The sequence below is a fragment of the Apis mellifera genome, linkage group LG8 (assembly GCF_003254395.2).
Source record: "Apis mellifera strain DH4 linkage group LG8, Amel_HAv3.1, whole genome shotgun sequence".
NCBI lineage: Eukaryota > Metazoa > Arthropoda > Insecta > Hymenoptera > Apidae > Apis > Apis mellifera.
Window position 1 is genome coordinate 8214445 of NC_037645.1, and position 19873 is coordinate 8234317.

The following is a 19873-nucleotide window of genomic DNA, read 5'->3' on the forward strand; positions in this document are numbered from 1 at the left end:
AAATATAAAAAAAAATCAAATATCAATTAGTATATCATTCATTAAATACATATATATATTTGTTTCATTTTTTACTTATTTTTTTATAAATATAATTTCTTAATTAAATATTTTTTATTTATTTTTTATAAACATGATTTTAAAAATAATTTTTTAAATCACAAAAAAGAAATTAAAGAATTTTTTAAAGAAAAATCATTTTAGTTTCAACTAAAAGAATATTGAATAAATCATACAAGTTAGCAACAGAAGGTAAAATTGAGGGCGCCAAAGTGCAAAGCGCGAAGCGTAAAGCGTGATGCTAACACGCAATGTTCGATGCCCGCTAAAATTTTGAGCATCGTTGTAATGTAATTTACAAGTTAAACTGACATATTATTTATTCAAAAATACAGTAAAGAAATGGAAGAATTTCTGTTGGGTTACCGGGAAGTTGTACCTGATCAAACTGTACCAGAAAAGTGGAATGAAATCAAGTTGAATACAGGTAGATAATCATAACCTTTATTTTTATTAGATAAATAATATTACATTTTAAAAAATAATTTAAAAGAAATATTTTTACTGTATAAGTGATTATTTTTTATTTATAAAAGCATATATCACTTTTAAAATAAAAACATAACTTTATAAATGAATATAAATAAAATTTCTAATTAATTCCTATATTTGTACTTTTCAAATGAAATATAATTCTATATATATAATTCAATAATTATATTATTTCATAGGTGGTAGTCAAAGTACTTTGCAAGATATAAAAGTTCCAGAGCGAGCTGGTGGTTATTCTTATAATGATGGTTCAAAATATTTTACACGGAATCGATTTATTTATTGGCGTATTTGTCATGATGTACTTGAATTGGTTGAACACAGTTTAGATATTAATTTGGCTAATTGTAGAGTAAGATATAAATTTACAGACACACCTATTTTGGATGGAATTTCTATACATGAAACAATTAATTCAGTAATTATATTAATAGCAACTGTTTCTAGTGTTCATAAATTATCATTTCCTCATCCTGAACGAATTCATAAAAATGTAAGTACTTTTTAAGAGTTAAATATATGAATATTATACAAATATTAAGTTTTTAATATATTGATGTATTATTATTTTTTAGGAACATTCATTAAATACATATAAAGATTTAGGTACACAGTCAATATTTAGTGAAACATCTACTCAGAATATAAAAAAAACAATGGAAGATCCTCATATGTTTCATGTTATTACAAATGCAGGAACTACAAGTTAATAACTTATGATAGAATATAAAAATATAGAAAACAATATTTATATATATCTATTACTATAATGCTATGATTTTTTTTATAGATTCTCCAGTTCCTCATGCAGCTGCATCATGGTTTATTCCACCACAAGAAGCATTATTTGCTTTTGCTTATAATTCTGGAACTATACTTCTTTTAAGGCTAGACATTAAAACTGGCCTTGTGCATAGTAATGAATTAAAACAAGATTCAATAGTACCAAGATTTCTTAGTGGTATTGCAACTGCTTTCAGAGGTCGTAATTCTGAAGCTCATGTGGCTATGTCATTAACTATACATAATTGTGAAAATGATACATATCTTTTTGCTTTATGCCGTGAAGGTAATATTCGTATGTGGTCTTGTAATAAAGCTCAATGTGTGGCAGTAAGTGATATAACAATAGATAATCACGTTGCATCTGAAGGTGCACAAGGACATATATTAAAAAAAACGTTGAGTCCTAATAATGAATTATACTTGGCGACTTTTTTAAAATTTAATTCCAGATGTGAATTTTGTATTTTAAAACCGATTCAAGATAATGGTGTATTTAAATTTAAGAGATTATGTACAAAATTTGCACCAGATGTATGTATTTTTTATATATATTTATATTAATTATACATACATTATGTTAATAATTTTTATATCAATCTTTACAGCAACATTTAGTCGATTTTTTTTTTACTATTACTCGATTATGGGCTGTATGGAGAACTACTGACATGGATACAGTTGAAGTAACTCATGCCCAATTATCATTATCGAGTGGTATGCGTGTTAATTCTGAATGGGAAACAGCAATCTTAGAACAAACACCAGATAGAGATTATATCCTTAATGATGCTGATACTGATCCAAGACAAGCATATATTAATTATATTTTTTATCCTGGACAATTTTCTTTGACAGATATAACAAAAGCCTTGAATATATATCGAAGATCTAATTGTATAGAGAATAAAATTCTTTCTGCCACTGAATTGAAAATAGAAGCTGAAAAAGCAGTAGAAGCTGAAATACAGGCTGAAATTATGGATTACGAACTTATGGACGAAGATTACTTGGAAATCGCCAATCGATGTTGGTCAAAATTTTATTCTTGTGTTATACAGTATCATGCTAATAGTACGAGACCAGTGGGATTGTTGTTACTACCAACCGTTTATGGAGTAGTTTTACTTAAAAAATCATGCTTTTCACTTTTGAGACCAATGGAAGCTTTGGAATATTTAATGTTCTGCAATGAGAAATCATATACATCGCGATTCAAAATATCACCAATTTTGTCGCAAGATGAGGATATATGTCAAGATCTTATTATAATAATGTCAGCATTGGTATTAATAGAAGAACAATTATCTGAAGAAACTAAAATAGCGATAAAGAGAGAAATGTATCATTTAAGAAGTCCAGATATCATTATTGATGATTTATTATCAAAATTAATGTTAGAATCAGAAGAACCAATTAGTAATTTTATTACACATCATCCTAGCTCTCATAGATTATCAAATGTTAGAGATATATCCAGTGCTATGGCAATGTTATTGGAAACATTAACATATGATCTTGGTCAACCAAATAAATTACAACTTAATGAAGATCATGATGCTTCAAAATTATTACTTAATATAAATCACTTTTTTAGTAGTCATTTGGGTATCTCGGCAATATCGAAAAGTGTAACACAAATAACACAATTAAGATTCGCAATCTGCAGGAATTTATTAATTTTGCAACAAATAATACTGTTGCGACCAGAATTGTTTGATTCGCGATCTTTACATTCTATAAAATCATCATTAGCACCCAGAACAGTAGTGTTAATGCAAGCTTATTACGTTGTAACATGGATATGTGAATCTACAGCATTACCAATGCCTGTGCAGTCATTATTAGATTCTAATGTTCAGCGTTTAGCACTATTGAAGCTTGCTGATTCAAGAACGAATATAGTATTTAAACAACATCGATCTTTGTTATTATTAGAATTATTTATACAAAACAGTGGTGCAAAACATGCTCATAATTTAATGGCTCATACAAATTTAGATGCAACTACTTTAATTCCTTGGCATTATGGCATGTTAACACATATTACATTTATCGCTCAACTTATGTATCCTTTTTTAAAATTTATTTTAAATTATAATTAAAAATTATAATATTTTAAAATTTATTTTATATATATATATTATATATATATTTTTAAATTATTATATGTTTACTTAATAATAATTAATTAGTTGGCCAAGATCGGGAAATTTTATCTTTCCTGAATGGCTACTGTCTAGTTGTCAATTTTTATTGGTTCAAGAATATGTAAGACTCTTGAATACATGGTGTGAATGGAACATTGCATCGAGAAAATTTATTTTAGCAGTCGCATTACTTGAAATGGGAGAAGCGCAAAAAGCATGCGATCATTTTCTCCGAGCTTCTGGAGGAATTTTAACAGATGAATTTTTAGCAGATGCATTACTTGAATCCAGTGTACTGTCTGAAAATAGTTCGTTAATTCAATATTATTTAAAAGTTATCAGATTATTTGAAGAACATAATGCTTTTGACTGCATCATAGAACTCGCTGAAACAGCTATATTAATAGCTGATAAAGATGATCCTAATTTACCAACATTGCATTCAATAGTATTTGTGCAACATTTAAACTTGGGTCATCATACCAAAGCTTATAATTGTTTAAATTCGAATCCAGATGCTGCGCGTAGAGTAGATTGTTTGAGACAATTAGTAGTAACTCTGTTTGAACGAAAAAAATTAATAGATTTAATTTCATTTCCATATGTTGATATGTACGAAGATTTAGAAAGAATAGTAGAAGGTAGAGCCCGAAGCGTGGATCTCATGGAAAATAATTATTACAATTTTTTATATAGCTTCCATATAAATAAAGGAAATATGCGGAAAGGTATTAAACTTTGATCTATTATGATATTAACAAATAAACATTTTTTATATTATAATTAATTTGTTTTAGCTGCATCAGTGATGTATGAACAAGCTATGCGTTTGAGCCAAGAATCACAATCTGTTGTAATCGTATCAAGACAAGCTCAATGCTTATTAGCATGTATTAATGCATTACATCTTGTTTCTGAAAAGTATAGATGGATTGTTAGACCTGTAATTGATCAAAATTATTTAGAGGAGATGGATTATGAAATTTCTCAAACAAGAAAAAGTATCAGCAATGAAGATATTTTGCACTATAAAATAAAGAAACAAGTTGAAGTTCTCGAATTAAATGATATAAAAAAAGAATACTATGTAGTGGATGCAAGATTGAAAGTATCAAAAATGAATTCAGATATTGTTTCACATGCTGGACCTTCAGAGCTTATTATTATTCTATCAACTATTGGATTATACACGACAGCATTGCATTTATGTGATGAATTTAATATTAATAAAAGCTCTATACTTGAAAGTTTAACTTCACAATGTATACGATTAAGTCGAGGAGAAGATTCAAATGCATGGGATTGGCTTATTCAAAATGATATATTTGATATTGGTTTATCTAATACAAATATTACAAATACTGCTTGGAGATTATTAGAATATTTGACATTAGAACATGAAAAAGATAGATGTAGCGAATTACATAAAGCTGTAGCCCGAAAATTACTTCAAGAAAGAGCGTTCATACCTCAATGGTTATTAATATCATATAAGGTGAATAAATTTTTAGAAATTTTTACTCATATTTATATAATTAAAACTTTTTTTTATTATTATTATAGAAACGAAATGCTGCAGAACTTCTTCGTCTTATGTTAAATACTGGTAGAATATTAGAAGCTAGTGATTTAGGAATTGAATACATTAATGCTGTTTTGGGTAATGGTATAGAAAATTTTGGTCTTGAAACATATTTAACATCTGTAACTCAAATGGCAGTTTGGTTACCACTTAATACATTAGAAGTACTTTTATACGAATTAAAAGAAATTAGTGAGAAACCTATTTTTTCCGAGGTATGCATTTTTTTACTTTATATAGGATGCAGCATCCAAATAAAAAAAACTAAATATTTCTGTTATTTTTAATTTTATAAAAAAAATATTCAGGATTAAGTTGTACTATTTCAAAGGGAAAATTTTATATTTAAAAAAATTTTTTTTCAAGACATTCTTTTTTTTTTTTTTATCCTTATGGAGATTTCATAAAAAATGAAATGAGTTTGATAATTGTTCTGTTCCGATAATTTAATCTAAAAAAGTTTACATTACATATTTCCAATAATATCACTTTTATTAATGGGCTTATAATATTGAATTTTTATTAAAACATATATTCATGTTAAGATACATAATCAGTGTTAATCAAATATTTAGACTATGAGTTAATAGGATTATAGAGTAGCGAATCTGTTTTTTAAATCTCAATTGGATTTTTATGGAAAATTAATTTTTTATTTTAATAAATAGAAATTAAAAGATACGAATAGATCATTTTTAAAAAATTTCCTATTATATATGTGCTTTCTACAATCATTTATTTTATATTCTCTATATTCTCTTTAAAATTATATATCTTATATTCATATTATATTGTTTATTATGATTGTATCTTGATGATATTATATCTTTTAATTTTTTCACTTTTGTCCTGAATATTTTTTTCATAAAATGAATTTTTTATAATGAAGATATTTACGTTTTCCCATTTAAATCTCAGTCTATATATTACATTCATAAAAATATTAATAAAAATACTAATTTTAGAATTACCAGAGATTACAACAAGCATTAGATAAATACAAAGAAAAAGTAATAAACGTATCAAAGGATATGATTGAAATAAAATTAAGTAAAAAAAATCACTAGTAGTAAGTAAAACATTTATACTAGTAAAAATTATGTGAAAATTGTTTGATAATATATTTTGTTTTTCTATTATAAGAATATACAGAATATAAAAATATTCAGTATGTGCATGCATGTGTAACTGTTTGCATTGATGGCACAGTAATCCTTATATTAATCTTGGTCTGTAAAATTTTGAACATATTAGAAAAGATAAAATATTACATTTTGTATTTTGTAAGAAGAAATATTAGAAAATATCAAGCGTAAATTGGAGCATGATTAATTGATACCAGTACTGTAAATATAATAATCACACCAAGAATTGATGTGACAATCGCGGCAATCATTTGTGGACATCTTTTGAACAATACCTGAAACGATCGTAAAATTAAATTAATCATTATTTCTAAATGTAATTGATTATTTTATTGAAAAGTTATGAAGAAAATGTTACCATTAAAAGAACTATCAAAGCCAGAATAAAAATTGTTCCAATGGGTAAAAGAAAAGATGCTGCCCAATAATGTTTTTGTATTTCGGGATCTAAAAACAAATATTGATAATTTATGGTAAGAAAATTATGAAATAGAAACAAATTTTATAAGACTGCATAAAGATACAATATCAGAAATTAATAATCTTTATCTTATCTAAAGATATCTCACCATTACGCCAATGCGTTTTATATATTTCATAGGGAGACACGCGAATTCTCCTTACAATACTTTTATTTGTTATAACTACAGAATCAAGGAAACTTCGCATGTCTACAGATTGCACTCCATCTGCGATCCAATCTCCTACAATGTATATATTTATCATAATAAGTTTCTAATAACTATTTCATTATGTACTTTAAACTTTAATTGTATTTGGAAAATAAGTTTAAATTTGTATACAACAATTTCAATTAATATTATTTTCAGTTAGTAAAAAATCATTATTTATAGCATAAAGTAAAAGTGCCAACATAATTATTATGTATTTTAATTTTTATTAGGATATACTTTAACAAAATTTATTTTAACAAAAAATGTTAACATAAACTTTCTATAAAAATGACTTCTATATATTTATAAGAATAATTTTATTCTATTTATTATTTTAACAATTTCTATTTCTATTAATATTTTTATTTAATTTGTTGTCATTTCAGTGATTTTAATATTATTAGGAAGTAAATAGTAAATAATAGTTTATAATAGTTATTATCTATAGTCTACCATAAAATAAAATGTTTTTATATGATTTATAATGGAAATGTATTTAACATGTTAAAAATAATGTAGTTAAATTTTTTAAAACTGGTGTTTTTATATATACCATTGTATTTTAATTATTAAATTTCTTGTTAATTTTTTCTTTTAATTTTTTATTATCAAATACTTAAAAAAGCATTAATTTATAGACAATTTTATATTAATCCTGTATGTATTTGTGCTAAATCTTATATTTGATTTTTTTATTTATGTTTTGTACACAATTTTAAATTTTTAATAACTAAATTTATCATCTTATAAACTAGTACATACAAGAAAATTTGTTAATAATACTTACCCCAAATCATAAACATTGTAGCATGTTAAATACAATAGTTCAATGACCCAATATACTTTTTAATTCCTCTTATAAAATTTTTTACTTTTTTTATTTCAGTAAAAATTTTTATTTCTATTTTATCTAAGAAAATTGTATGTATTTCATTTATTTTCATAAATAGAGAAAATAAATTAATAATTTCAATAAAATAATAATAGTAATTGATAAAAATTGATAAAAAAATACAAAATAAAAAATTGATATATTTACATAATAATAAAATTTTTACAAAATTTAATATAAATATAAAATTTTAAATAAATCATATAAAACAATTATATTATTAATATAAAATAAAAATACACGTTACAATATGTGCGAAACGTGTGCATAAAATTATCTCGAAAGTTCATAGATAATGCATATATAAGGTGTTTAAACAATAATTTCATTTTAATTATTTTATATAAACAGTATATAATACATGTAAAAAATAAAGATATGCATGAATTACATTTCTATCAAAAAAATGTAGAACATTTTAAAATTATAAGAAACGAATATATATATTTTTTAACCACCCTATATAAATATATAAATACAAACTAGCACGTTGTATGCTTAGTAGCATGGCGGCGTTAAAAAAAACCGGTTGATTTGTTGATATTTTATATATAAATCTCAATTTTTAAGGAAAAATCCTAAAAATGATAAAGATATCGGCATTAAACGAAGAATCTAGTGAAGAAAGTGAAGAAGAAGATGTACCAACTATTACAAAAGAAGCTCAAGTATGTGTCGGAATTGTTAACTTTTTACTACTTATAAAACTTAACCTATAAACTTGTCATTTATGAAAACTTGATTTTTATATGATAGAAATTTTATATAAAATAATAAAACATCAAATTATAAGAACTATTTTTATTGATATCTATTTACAATAATTTAATATTTTATATTTGATTATCTTTTATTTCGCACTATTTTAAATTATATATTATAAATTATTTATATTCAAAGAACACATTATTTAATTAGATATATGATATGCATATTCAATTCATTTATTATCATTTTTTTTAATTTTTGTTTTTTATACAGAAAAATTAAAATTAATTTTTTATACAGATTGTTCATTATTACTGACATATGCTTCATTAAAATATAAAAAATTATTTCATATATATCTGTTTCAGGAACAAATAGCTTTTACTGAATATAATAAAGCTTTAGTATTATTAAAAGAAAATAAACAAGAAGATGCACTTAATATTTTTAAAGATCTTTTAGAAACTGAATTGTTGGATGAAGTTCAAAAACCTGAAATACCCGATGGTAAATCTAGACCAATGTTGTCATTAAAATATTCTTGTTTTAAAAATATTGGAGCTATACAGGCCATATTAGGAAATTATGATGAAGCTATAGAAAATTATTGGGAAGCAGCTAATTTAGATGATTCAGATGTAACACTGTGGTATAGAATAGGCACTTTAGCTTTGAAAATTTCAAATTTAGAATTAGCATGTTCATCATTTAAGCAAGGTTTAAAATGTAATGCAAATCATTGGCCATGTTTAGATAATATGATAACTGCCTTATATGCAGTTCCTGATTATATGAATTGTCTTTTATATATTTCTATGGCATTAGAACGTGACCCTACTTATGTGAAAGGTTTAGCTTTTCGTGATAAAATATTTAAAGACATTCCATGCCTTGAAGAATGCTATAAATTATATAATAATGATTGGCAGTTAGATCCACCATTATATACTCAATATGATCATTTAATAGGAGATAAGTTAATAGCAGAAGCAAAAGATATTGCCAAAAAATGGGCAGAAGCTTGTAAAAAAGAATTTTGTCCTAAACCATTGCCAGATTTGACATTAAGGAAACCTATAAAAAATTATACTTGGTTAGATTTAGGAGAATGTTTATTAGATATGCACAGATACATTGCAGAAAATAACTTAAGTTTCGTTAGTAGAATTAATTTAATTGTTCAAAATTCTGAAGAGATATCTAAAACATATACTGAGACAGAAAATGATGCTAACACTGATCAAGAAATATTACAAAGTGCCATGATAAAAAATGAAAATGATATTGAAAAATCAATGAAGATGGAAACGGATGAAACAAATTCTCCATTTGAAACATCTGATGACAATCAAGTATGTGCTGGTACTGAATCTCTAATGGAAATTGAAATAGAAGATGACAAAAAATCATGTTCCACTGATGTACAAATAATAGAAGATGAAGATCCTTTAAGAATTTTAGATACAGATGCTGTACAGTTTGAAGAACAAAGTCAAATAAAAAATGATTTAGATGAACAAAATTTTGAAGTACATGAAAGTGAAGATAAATTACAATTAGATAAAATAATGGATGATGCTGATAATGAAGCACAAAATGATAATATTAGTGATAAAGATAGTAACAAATCTGATGAAAAAAATTTAAAAAAAGAAGACAAACCACAGTGTAAGACAGAAGAAAAATTATCTGAGAAAATTGAAGGAAAAGAAGAAGTACAAAAGGTGAAGAAGAGAAGAAGAAGTGCTTTATGTTTTCTACAACAATGGGCTTGGAGTTGTAATAGCATGAGACGTTCAGCAAGAGTTAGAAGTTCAAATAGAAGAGAAGCTGAAAGAGATGATGTTCAACTAGAAGAAACTCTTAGAAGAATATTTCCTAGCACATTATTGTATGTAAAAATATATTTATACTTATATATTTATTTTTATATAATCTATAATACTCTTATTATACATAAATCATATGTTTAATATTTTAGACCAGATACTGTAAAATTAACCAAAGATGATCCTTCTAAAAATATGGATGATTCTATGGATACAATGGATTTATATCAATTGTTTGCTAATCAAGAAAATAATAGCAATATTATAGAAACAGTTAAAAGTTCTGAGAGTTCGAAATCACCGAGTCCCGATATGAGGTATTTATTTAATATAAAATTTGTTAATAAAAATTTGATAATAACTTTTTTTTGTCTATAGTCAACAACAAAATTATTTCGGCACAGAATGTGAAATAGCTGATGTAAATATATTTATTAATGAACACAGTAATAAGAATAATTTAATGATAATTATAGCAAAATATACAGAATTTTTATGTACTAAATGGAATCAACAATGGTCTAAAGGAATATTAGACATATATTTGCAAGCATATACATTTATGAGGTATATCAAATAAATATATTTTTCTATATAAATATGATACCAACCATAAAATTTGTTTTCTTTTTTATGCAGAGAACACATTCCTCATCCATCACCATTTGAAGATATAAATGATGATGTTTTAAAATTAGATGCTGAAATGACTTTATTATTTGGTGAACTTCACACAGATAAATGGTTAAGCAATAAACCAGATATATTACCTTCTTCAACGTATGTTTTATTTTTTTTTTTTTTTATCAATCATTTTGCATTAAAAAAATAATGAAAATATATCATTTATTTTAGATTAGATAAACTTGGTACAGGATTGCCATCTGAAGAATTAGGGCATATAATTTTTACAAGCGTTAGAAGAGATATTATAAATGAAGAAAATATTTTCATATTATTAAGGGTTTTATGGCTCAAAGCTAATATTTTTTTGTGCCAAGGAGATACAGATATTGTCATTGAAACTTTAGAATTGGTAAGTAGTTCAATTCCAACATAAAAACATATTTTATAATTTATATAATCAAAAATTGTTTTTTTAGTTATTAAATCACATGCAAGAATTGGAAAAACAAAATCAAAACATTTTTTTGAAACTGCCTAATTGTAAATATAATTCTCAAATCAGTATTAAAATAGTAGAGAAAAAACTTAAATCTATTCATAGAGGACAAAAATTAGGAGAGATACAAAATCTGTATGATGAAAAAAAATATGCTGAACTAGCTTATATATTACAGGATACATTTAAATTTGCAAAACAAGGAAATAAATTTTTATCTGTAAATGATAATATTGTTGATAGGGTACAACAATTATCTATGTTATTAGATAGTTTATGGCAATTACAACAATATGAGGAATGTTATGTGTGGGCAGAAGCTTGTCTTAATGAGGCATGGCAAAATTATTTAAATGCTTCTGATGAAATCGAACAAAAAAAATGGACAACTTCTATTTTAATGGCACTTGAAAAATTAAAAGCTTGTACAATTGAAGTTAGCACTTTTGTTGTGAAATATTTGCCGGAAACACGTCTTTCAAGATTAGTACAAAATTTGGTTCATATTGTTTGCAATCAATTAGATGTATCAGAAACAACTGTAGAAATGCCACTTGAAACTGTTTTACCTTGGATTTTATTGCATTATATTTTGCAATATAAAGAAGATAAAGAGAGAGCAAAGGCTGAATCATCATATAAAAATAAACATAACTCTAATTATTCTGAATCAGATGATGAAGATGAAGGTGTTCCAGCATCCATTATGATTTTATTTATTGCTCATGATTTTATGGGAAGACATTCATGGTGTTGTTATAATGAAGCAAAACTATTATTTTTTACTTTAAATTTAGTTATTCCAAAATTGGAAACACCTCAATTTTCTAGCATAAAAAGCAAAGTTTCAAAATATTTAGAACAAATATTTTATTGTTTGTATGGTCATTATAATAAAGTAAATAAGAGTCGACCAAAACATATAGAGGAACATGGAGTACCTCAAATGAAAGTGACTTGGGAAGGAGCACAATTATTGTTCGATTTCTATAAACCCAAGCAAATACCAGAATTTTGTTCACCTAAATCTTTAACAATTAGTGCAGATACAGAAGATTTATTTAAACGTATAATAAAGTTAATTCCTCCAGAAAGTGATCCAAATCAAGTAATTGATGAAATGATGGCTTATATCATGGGTGAACGAGAAACAATGCCAACTGTCAAAAAACTTCTACCACATTCTATGTCCACTATTTATTATCTGCTAGCAGATTTTTATTTTAAAAACGGTAAGTGGAGTGCAGCTATTCGATATTATTTATTGGATTTATGTTTTCATCCAACAAGATTGAGCTCTTGGACTGGATTAGCAATGTCATCAGCCACTGTAATAGACACTTGGTTAAATAAGTATACTCCAATGTAAGTACTAATTTAAATCATTAATATGATATAAAACAAATTAATAATGTCAATTATTCATTTCATGTTTAGAAATGAAGACAAACTTTTAGCAAAAGCAAAATTAACTCAATCTAGTTATCGACATGCTGTCGAATTAGATTCCTGTAATCATATTATTTGGACTGAATATGGATCATTTGCATATACTGTTCATTCATTTTGTTCACGATTATTAAAACAAGAGACACATACATTAAGTATGGGACGATTTGAAATCCTAGAAACTAGGAAAGAAGAAATGTTAGAAATAGCATATAAATGTTTTCAATCTTGTGCTCGTTTATTTATTGGTGATAAGGATGGAACAATACCACATGATGAAAGATGGTTATATCAATATATGCTTGGTAAAATTGCAGAAAAAAAAAATCAAGATCCTCCTATATATTTAGAACATTATGCAAAGGTTTACAAATCTATATTCTATTTATTTTAATTATACTTAAAATATTCTAATTTTTTTTTATATCTGATTATAGGCTAGTGAATTATTATATCACAATAATGCACAATATCCACGCAGAATAAATCATAAATATCCACAGCATCTTTCAATAGAAGCATTAGAAGTCCATTATCGAATTCATGCAAGCATATTAAAATATCTTGAGCAGCACGAAGGAAAACCCTTGAAAAAATCTTTAGGTCAATTGCTTCAATTTCATCTTGAGAAATGTGCTAAAGGGCCTTTTATGAAATATACTTCAAAATTAAATGAGAAAACTAAGGAAGAAAATCTTTTCACAAGTAATAAAATTATTGGAAAAGAAATGGAATTTACAACTGAAAGTGACAGAAATGTTGTCACCATTGCTCAACGTTCAAATAGTATCGAGGAAATTGAAATTATAGACAGAACAAATACAGGATTTGGAACAAATCAACGTAATGAACAAGAAAAAACTGAAACACGTAAAAGATCTCCTACTGAATTACCTCAAGATAATATAAAGAAAATAAAATTAAGCAATGTATCTCATTTGCAATTAATGCATGATGTCGTAGCTTTAATAGATGATGTAATCACGAAAGTTTGCGATATGGTTTCACAAAAAGAAAAAATCGATGATATTATGGTATTATCGAGTGATGAAAGCAATGAATCAAAATCACAAAAAAAGAAAGCAAAGAAAACTATTGAAAAAACAAAGATATTAAAATCAGATGATGCTAAAAAAAATTCATTAACGTCTGTAAAGATTGGTACCATATTCGAAAATGAAACGAAGTCGGAGAATGTTCAAGATTTAATGGATGCACTCATGAAACAAGCAATGGAAATTAGTCAAGAAACACGACAGTCTTCACCTGAAGACGAAGATACAAGAAAATTTGATGGAAAATGGTTACAAAATGAAGATTTTCAATTAAATAATAAAGAAATGAAAGATAAAATTCTCGATAAAAAGAAGCCTGCTAGTGCTACGAAGGAAGAAACAACTTTAAGTAGGAGAGGTTCACAAGAAAGTACAACAACCACACAAACAACTACGACAACGGAAACAAATAATTCTAGTTCTAGTAGCAGCGATGAATCAAGTAGCAGTGACGATAGTTCTGATAGCGATAGTTCAACTGATACTGAAACCGATTCTGGTGAAAGTGAAAGTGAAAAAAAGAAAGAAGATTCAGATTTTGCACAAAAAGAAGAAAATATGTCAGAAGAAGAAGTTGCTACTTTAATAGCATATTGTTTAGCTGGTCTAGAACAATGCATCTTAAGATTTTCAGAACACTACAAATCATTTTACAGACTATCTCATTTTTTCTTCAATAACAAGACTGCTAAAGATATAATAAAATGCAGAAATCTTTTGTTAGACAATTATAATTGTCAATTTTATCGAGGCGAAAATTTTCAAGGATTGTTTGCTGATAGAAAAAGCACAAATTTTTTCAATGTAAGTATTTTATATTATATTTAATTACATATATATTTGCAAAATAGATAAAATAAATTTTGATAAATTTAAGAAAATTTTTCCAATAAGAATTGTTGGAAAGTAGCTGTATCAAATGATTGTATAATTCTTGCATTTTTTGATTTCTTAGTTAAATTAGTATAATCCACAAGTATTGAACCTCTTGCGAGTCCGTCAATTACAGGTTGTACATTGGTTTCTATGGATTTTATTATAAGTTGTGGCCATAACATAGTTGCAGCAGCCATTGCATCAGAAGCATACCACGAATTAGAGTTCGACAAATTTATTCGTTCCGCTTTATTTAAAAAATTTATAATAGTAGAATTTATCTTTCCCAATACATTTTTACGCCAATCCTGTTAAAAAATTGAAGTTTTATTATTTCATAATTTTTTTATATTATTTTTAAATAATTACCATAGATATATAACTTTGAATTGCTGTCTCCCATGGAAATAAAATAGTTGTGTTAGTGGTTTTATTCAAAACCATATAATTACTTTCTGGATCTTGATAAAAATTAAATTCAACATTAGGTAGAATATTACCAATTCCAGAAATACTGGAACCTAATATAATATGATTTTTTAAATACTTTAAAAATAAAGGTTCCAATGCAATTGCTGTGGCAATATTTGTTAATGGACCAATACTTAATAAAGTTATTTGATCTATAATTTATAATAAATATAATTAATCATAACTTCTTAACAAATTAATTTATATTATATTATATAAGTCAATTACTTGGATATTGTTTTACTATGTCTATGAGAGCTACAGCTGCATGTTTACTTTCATCTACTTTAGCAATTATATTTTCGGTAAAATTAAAATCTCCAAGACCATCAGAACCAAAAAAACTATCATCATGTTTATATTCATTTATTAATGCCTTTTGTGCTCCTTTATATACCGGTATCTATAAGATATAATAATATATAATTATATAATAATAATATTTAAATAAGTTATTAATATACTTACGTCACTTCTATTGGCAATGGTTAAGATTTTAAGTACATTAATAACTACATTTTCCACATATGTATTTCCATAAGAGCAAGTAATTGCTAAAATATTATTTGTAGACTTAAGAATTAAAAATATAGCTACTGCATCATCTGCCCCAGCATCTGTATCTATTATAATTTTTTCCAATGCATTGATAAACCTTATAAAAGATTTAATAATAATTATCTTATTTAAAAAATATAAATGAATTTATATGTTTTACATTTTTAAAATTTTTTTTAATTTATATAAGTTAATTTATGCAATTAGAAAAATTATATCTCTTTTTCTAGTATAAAAAAACCTTAAAAGAAAAATTATATTTTCACAATATTTTTTTTATATATTTCAAATTAATAATTTTTCGAGTATGCATAATATTTTTTTATGTCGAATGGTAAAATGATTGAATCTATTAAAAAATTTAAATTTTTATTTAAAGGATTATTGTAAAAGTGTTATACAAGAAAAATATAATTATAAAGATATAATTCTTTTTCTTCTGTTTCTTAAATATATTTTTTAATTAGAAGATATGATTTGCTCTAATTGTGTGAATTATTCTGTAAGTTAATCCAATTAATATAACGAAATCGTAAATGGCATCAATTAAATTGTAATGCTTGTAATGTAGCCATTCGAAGTTATGAAATATTTTAAATTTTAGACTATAAAAATTATTTATAAATTGATATATTATATTTTACAGCAATTTAATTTTATAATATTTTATCCAATATATAATATTTTATTTTATTTAATTGCTATTGGATAATAGCAATAGCAATAATTATTAAAAATTATTAAAAATTCAGAAACATATTAAAAGAGACAATGCAATTCCGAATTGACATTACACAATCTTCATATAATCAAGAATTAAAACTTTTTATTTCGTTGATTAATAAATAATACAATAATTAATATCAATCTTTATATCAACTTATTTTAACATTCATATTAAAAATTTATTTAATTTATTATATCATGATTTCATTACAATTGTATTGAACAATTTTTTATTAAATTTTTAAATTTTTAAATTTTTACCTGATATTATATAATATCACACATAATGAGATTGTAGCTAAAAGCTTACAATAAAACATATGTATCTTCATTTTTTTTTCTAAACAAATATAAATATTATTTACATAAAATAAAAATTGCAATAAAATTGCAATAATAAAAGAAAATAAAAATTGCACATACCTATTTATTTTTTGGATTAATAAATTTAATTTTATATTCGAATACTATTATGATCAAATAATCATGGTTTATTCAACTTTTTTATCTCAATGTAAATATATCGCTTATCTTTACAGGGCGTATGGCATATACCAAACAGAGAAGTTGATAGACCGGGAAGTTTCGCTTTTCATATGTCTCGTTGCGTAACTTTATTAATGCAAGTACTTAAAGAAACGAATGATGGTCGAATGTTAATGCAATTAAGTGTGCAACTTGGAAAAATACCAGAATCAGACAAGTACAGTTTAAATAAAAAAATATTTTATTTTCTACATATCTTTTCTTTTATTAATATAAATTTATATAAATACAATGATTTGATACTTCAAAATATGAAAAATATTTATTTCTAAAATTGTATGTTATTTTTTTTTAGAAAATATTTACGTGATTCAGAAAGAGAGCAATTATCTTGTCAAGCATTGACTCTGTGTTTGCAATCTCTTAGAACTAAGGTACAATTAATGGGAACAAGCACTTCTGATCTTGCAATTAACAAAAATGCAGATGCTAGAACTCAAGTACTTCTTGATACATATTGGGTATATCAGAGAGCTTTAAAAAGTTTTCAAACTAAAGAACAAACTATACAAGTACTTGCTTCTTTATTGGTAGATACGTATAAAACATATATCGGCAATAAAGTAAGTTAATTTTTTGAATAAAATATTTTGAGAATATCTCATAAATATTCATAATTATTTTATTTTTTAAATTTTTTTTTATAGAATTTGGAAGGAAATGTTTTAGAAATTGCTACAAAATATTGTAATGATTATAATTATAATCGAAAAGTTTTAAGCAAGTTTTTCTCTAGTCTTGATAAACCTACAGAAAATCAAACACAGCCTCAAGCTACATCTCCAATTCCTGTAAGTTTTATAATATTATTATTTAAAATCACTTGTACTTTTTATATTAATACAAATTTCATTTTCAATGTGTTTGTATAGGTAACTACATCCCAACCACAAATCACTTCTACATCACCGCAATCTTCTCAAAGTCGAAAACCATACAGAAATTTAACATCCACTGGTCGACCAAGAGGACGTCCACCCAATGTGAATAAATATCTACAAGCAATGCAAAGTAGTAACGCAATGAATCAATTCAGTGCGAAAGCTACTTTCGCTAATTATATGGGAGCATCGGGAAATCGATCTTTAATGAATCCTTATTTTATGCATCCATTAGTTGATCCAAATATATTATCCGCTTTATTAACAAGTGGATTAAGCAATAGTATGATGGATCCTTTATCAGCTATGAATTATTTAAATCAAATGGGTAATTATCAAGATATTTTGAGACAATATCAAAATAATCTTTCTTCTTTATCAAGTCTAGCTAGTGGATTAAATAGTACCATTGCTACTGCATCCAACATTAGCAGTGTACCTACAATGAGTACATCTACTTCTAATATGAATGCTGCTTCTAATATAAATAATTTGGGTAACTTAAATAATTTAACAGTACAACAGTTATTAAATTTAAGTAATGCTTCAGCAACAACTTCACGTTCTACACCCATGTATCAACAAGCAGTAACAACAAAAACTACGACCACTGCATCTTTAACTAAAGATAGACCTAGTATATCAATAACTCCAGTAAATACAGTATTACCCAAAAGTAAATCATCAAAACAAAGTCCACAAAGTGAATCTGTAGCAGTCCAACTTTCAAAATCTTTACAAATATCACAACCATCAAAAACTATTTTACAACCACCAACTACACAAGTTTCTTTGCTAAAACCATCTATTGTTCACACACAAGTTAAAACTAGTCCACCAAAACAAATAAGCGCACCTCAAATTCGAGTATCAAAGTCATTGACTGAGCCTCAGCCAGCACACAATCCGTCTTTATCGCATTCTCCTTTGAAAAATAGTGCGACAACAAACCCACCTGCAGTTCCTCAAGTTGCACATGCAGCATTGAGTCCATCAATAACCATGAAACAAACATTACCTATAAACGTATCTACTTCTCATTCAGGAACGTCATTACAACACAAATTATTATCAAAGAAAAATTCACAAAGATCGTATTCACAAACAAATGTGCAAAATTTAGTTAGAAAAGCAAAACCAGTTAAAACAATGTCTGCATTGCCGAATAATTTATCAAATATATTAAGTACAATGCCTGGGAACTCGTCAATGGCACCGTACATACCACCAGAATTAAGTGGAATTTCCGTAAGTCCGGTAAATCCTCAAGCTGGTTTGAAAGGTCCAAGTACAAAATATTCACAATATAAAAAATCGTCTACAAAAACGAAACCAACAATGGATATTTCCAATTCTTTGCCAAATTCATATTCTCAAGGAAATTCTGTTGAAGCTTTCTCGATGCTTTCCCAATTGAAACAGCATTCGCATTTAGAGATCATACCTCAGCAAAAGCCTCAGCAAATAAAGTCAACTCTAGAATACACAAAAAACTTGTCTTCGGGTGTGAGTGTAGTTTCACAAAAAGTGTCAGAATCTCTAAGGCCATCGGACTGTAGCAAAACTATGTATGATTTATCGAGAGGGAAATCGAGTAGTGTTTCTAGCAAAAAAGGAGAAAAAATCAATGATAGTGTTGAAATTATAACATTAGATGATTGAATGTCCATTACAAGAATATTAGTATTTCATCCCTTGTTTTTTAATTTTTACATCTCATTTTTTGACTTTTGTTTATTAATGTATTGTTCATGCTGAATGCAATTGTCATCCATAATTTGAAATGATTATAATGTAAATTATAAGATAAAATAATCATACAAATAATATTTTTTAACATTTTTGCAGTCTAGTTTTGTTTTAATCAAGAACG

At 25.7% G+C, this 19873-nt stretch overlaps 4 protein-coding genes across 5 annotated transcripts; 2 read left to right on the forward strand and 2 right to left on the reverse strand.

Moving 5' to 3' along the window:
• The first annotated feature begins 268 nt into the window (after positions 1-268).
• LOC725332 (nuclear pore complex protein Nup160 homolog) lies at positions 269-6478 on the forward strand. Its single transcript, XM_026442376.1, has 9 exons — positions 269-487; positions 732-1045; positions 1128-1257; positions 1343-1869; positions 1944-3403; positions 3531-4213; positions 4283-4980; positions 5049-5282; positions 6033-6478. The coding sequence occupies exons 1-9, from the start codon at positions 403-405 to the stop codon at positions 6132-6134; spliced, it is 4233 nt and encodes a 1410-aa protein (XP_026298161.1). The 5' UTR covers positions 269-402; the 3' UTR covers positions 6135-6478.
• On the forward strand, positions 6039-19843 carry LOC412746 (calcineurin-binding protein cabin-1). Its single transcript, XM_006564606.3, has 14 exons — positions 6039-6136; positions 8349-8446; positions 8855-10377; positions 10468-10632; positions 10694-10882; positions 10955-11095; positions 11171-11351; positions 11419-12803; positions 12876-13251; positions 13325-14746; positions 17113-17276; positions 17415-17682; positions 17767-17910; positions 17992-19843. Exons 2-14 carry the CDS (start codon positions 8363-8365, stop codon positions 19660-19662), a joined length of 7713 nt encoding a protein of 2570 aa, XP_006564669.2. The 5' UTR covers positions 6039-6136; positions 8349-8362; the 3' UTR covers positions 19663-19843.
• Positions 6165-7877, reverse strand: LOC725370. Of its 2 annotated transcripts, XM_006564608.2 has the most exons (4): positions 7674-7877; positions 6782-6916; positions 6571-6659; positions 6165-6487 (listed from the first exon to the last, which is right to left on the reverse strand). In XM_006564608.2, the coding sequence occupies exons 1-4, from the start codon at positions 7687-7689 to the stop codon at positions 6374-6376; spliced, it is 354 nt and encodes a 117-aa protein (XP_006564671.1). In that variant the 5' UTR covers positions 7690-7877; the 3' UTR covers positions 6165-6373. The 2 variants fall into 2 exon arrangements, with proteins under 2 accessions (XP_006564671.1, XP_006564670.1); XM_006564607.1 differs by lacking the exon at positions 7674-7877 and having other exon boundaries at positions 6782-7035.
• On the reverse strand, positions 14737-17157 carry LOC107964838 (probable uridine nucleosidase 2). Its single transcript, XM_016913496.2, has 6 exons — positions 16997-17157; positions 16835-16913; positions 15758-15944; positions 15518-15692; positions 15188-15441; positions 14737-15126 (listed from the first exon to the last, which is right to left on the reverse strand). The coding sequence occupies exons 2-6, from the start codon at positions 16903-16905 to the stop codon at positions 14815-14817; spliced, it is 999 nt and encodes a 332-aa protein (XP_016768985.2). The 5' UTR covers positions 16906-16913; positions 16997-17157; the 3' UTR covers positions 14737-14814.
• Positions 19844-19873: the final 30 nt, after the last annotated feature.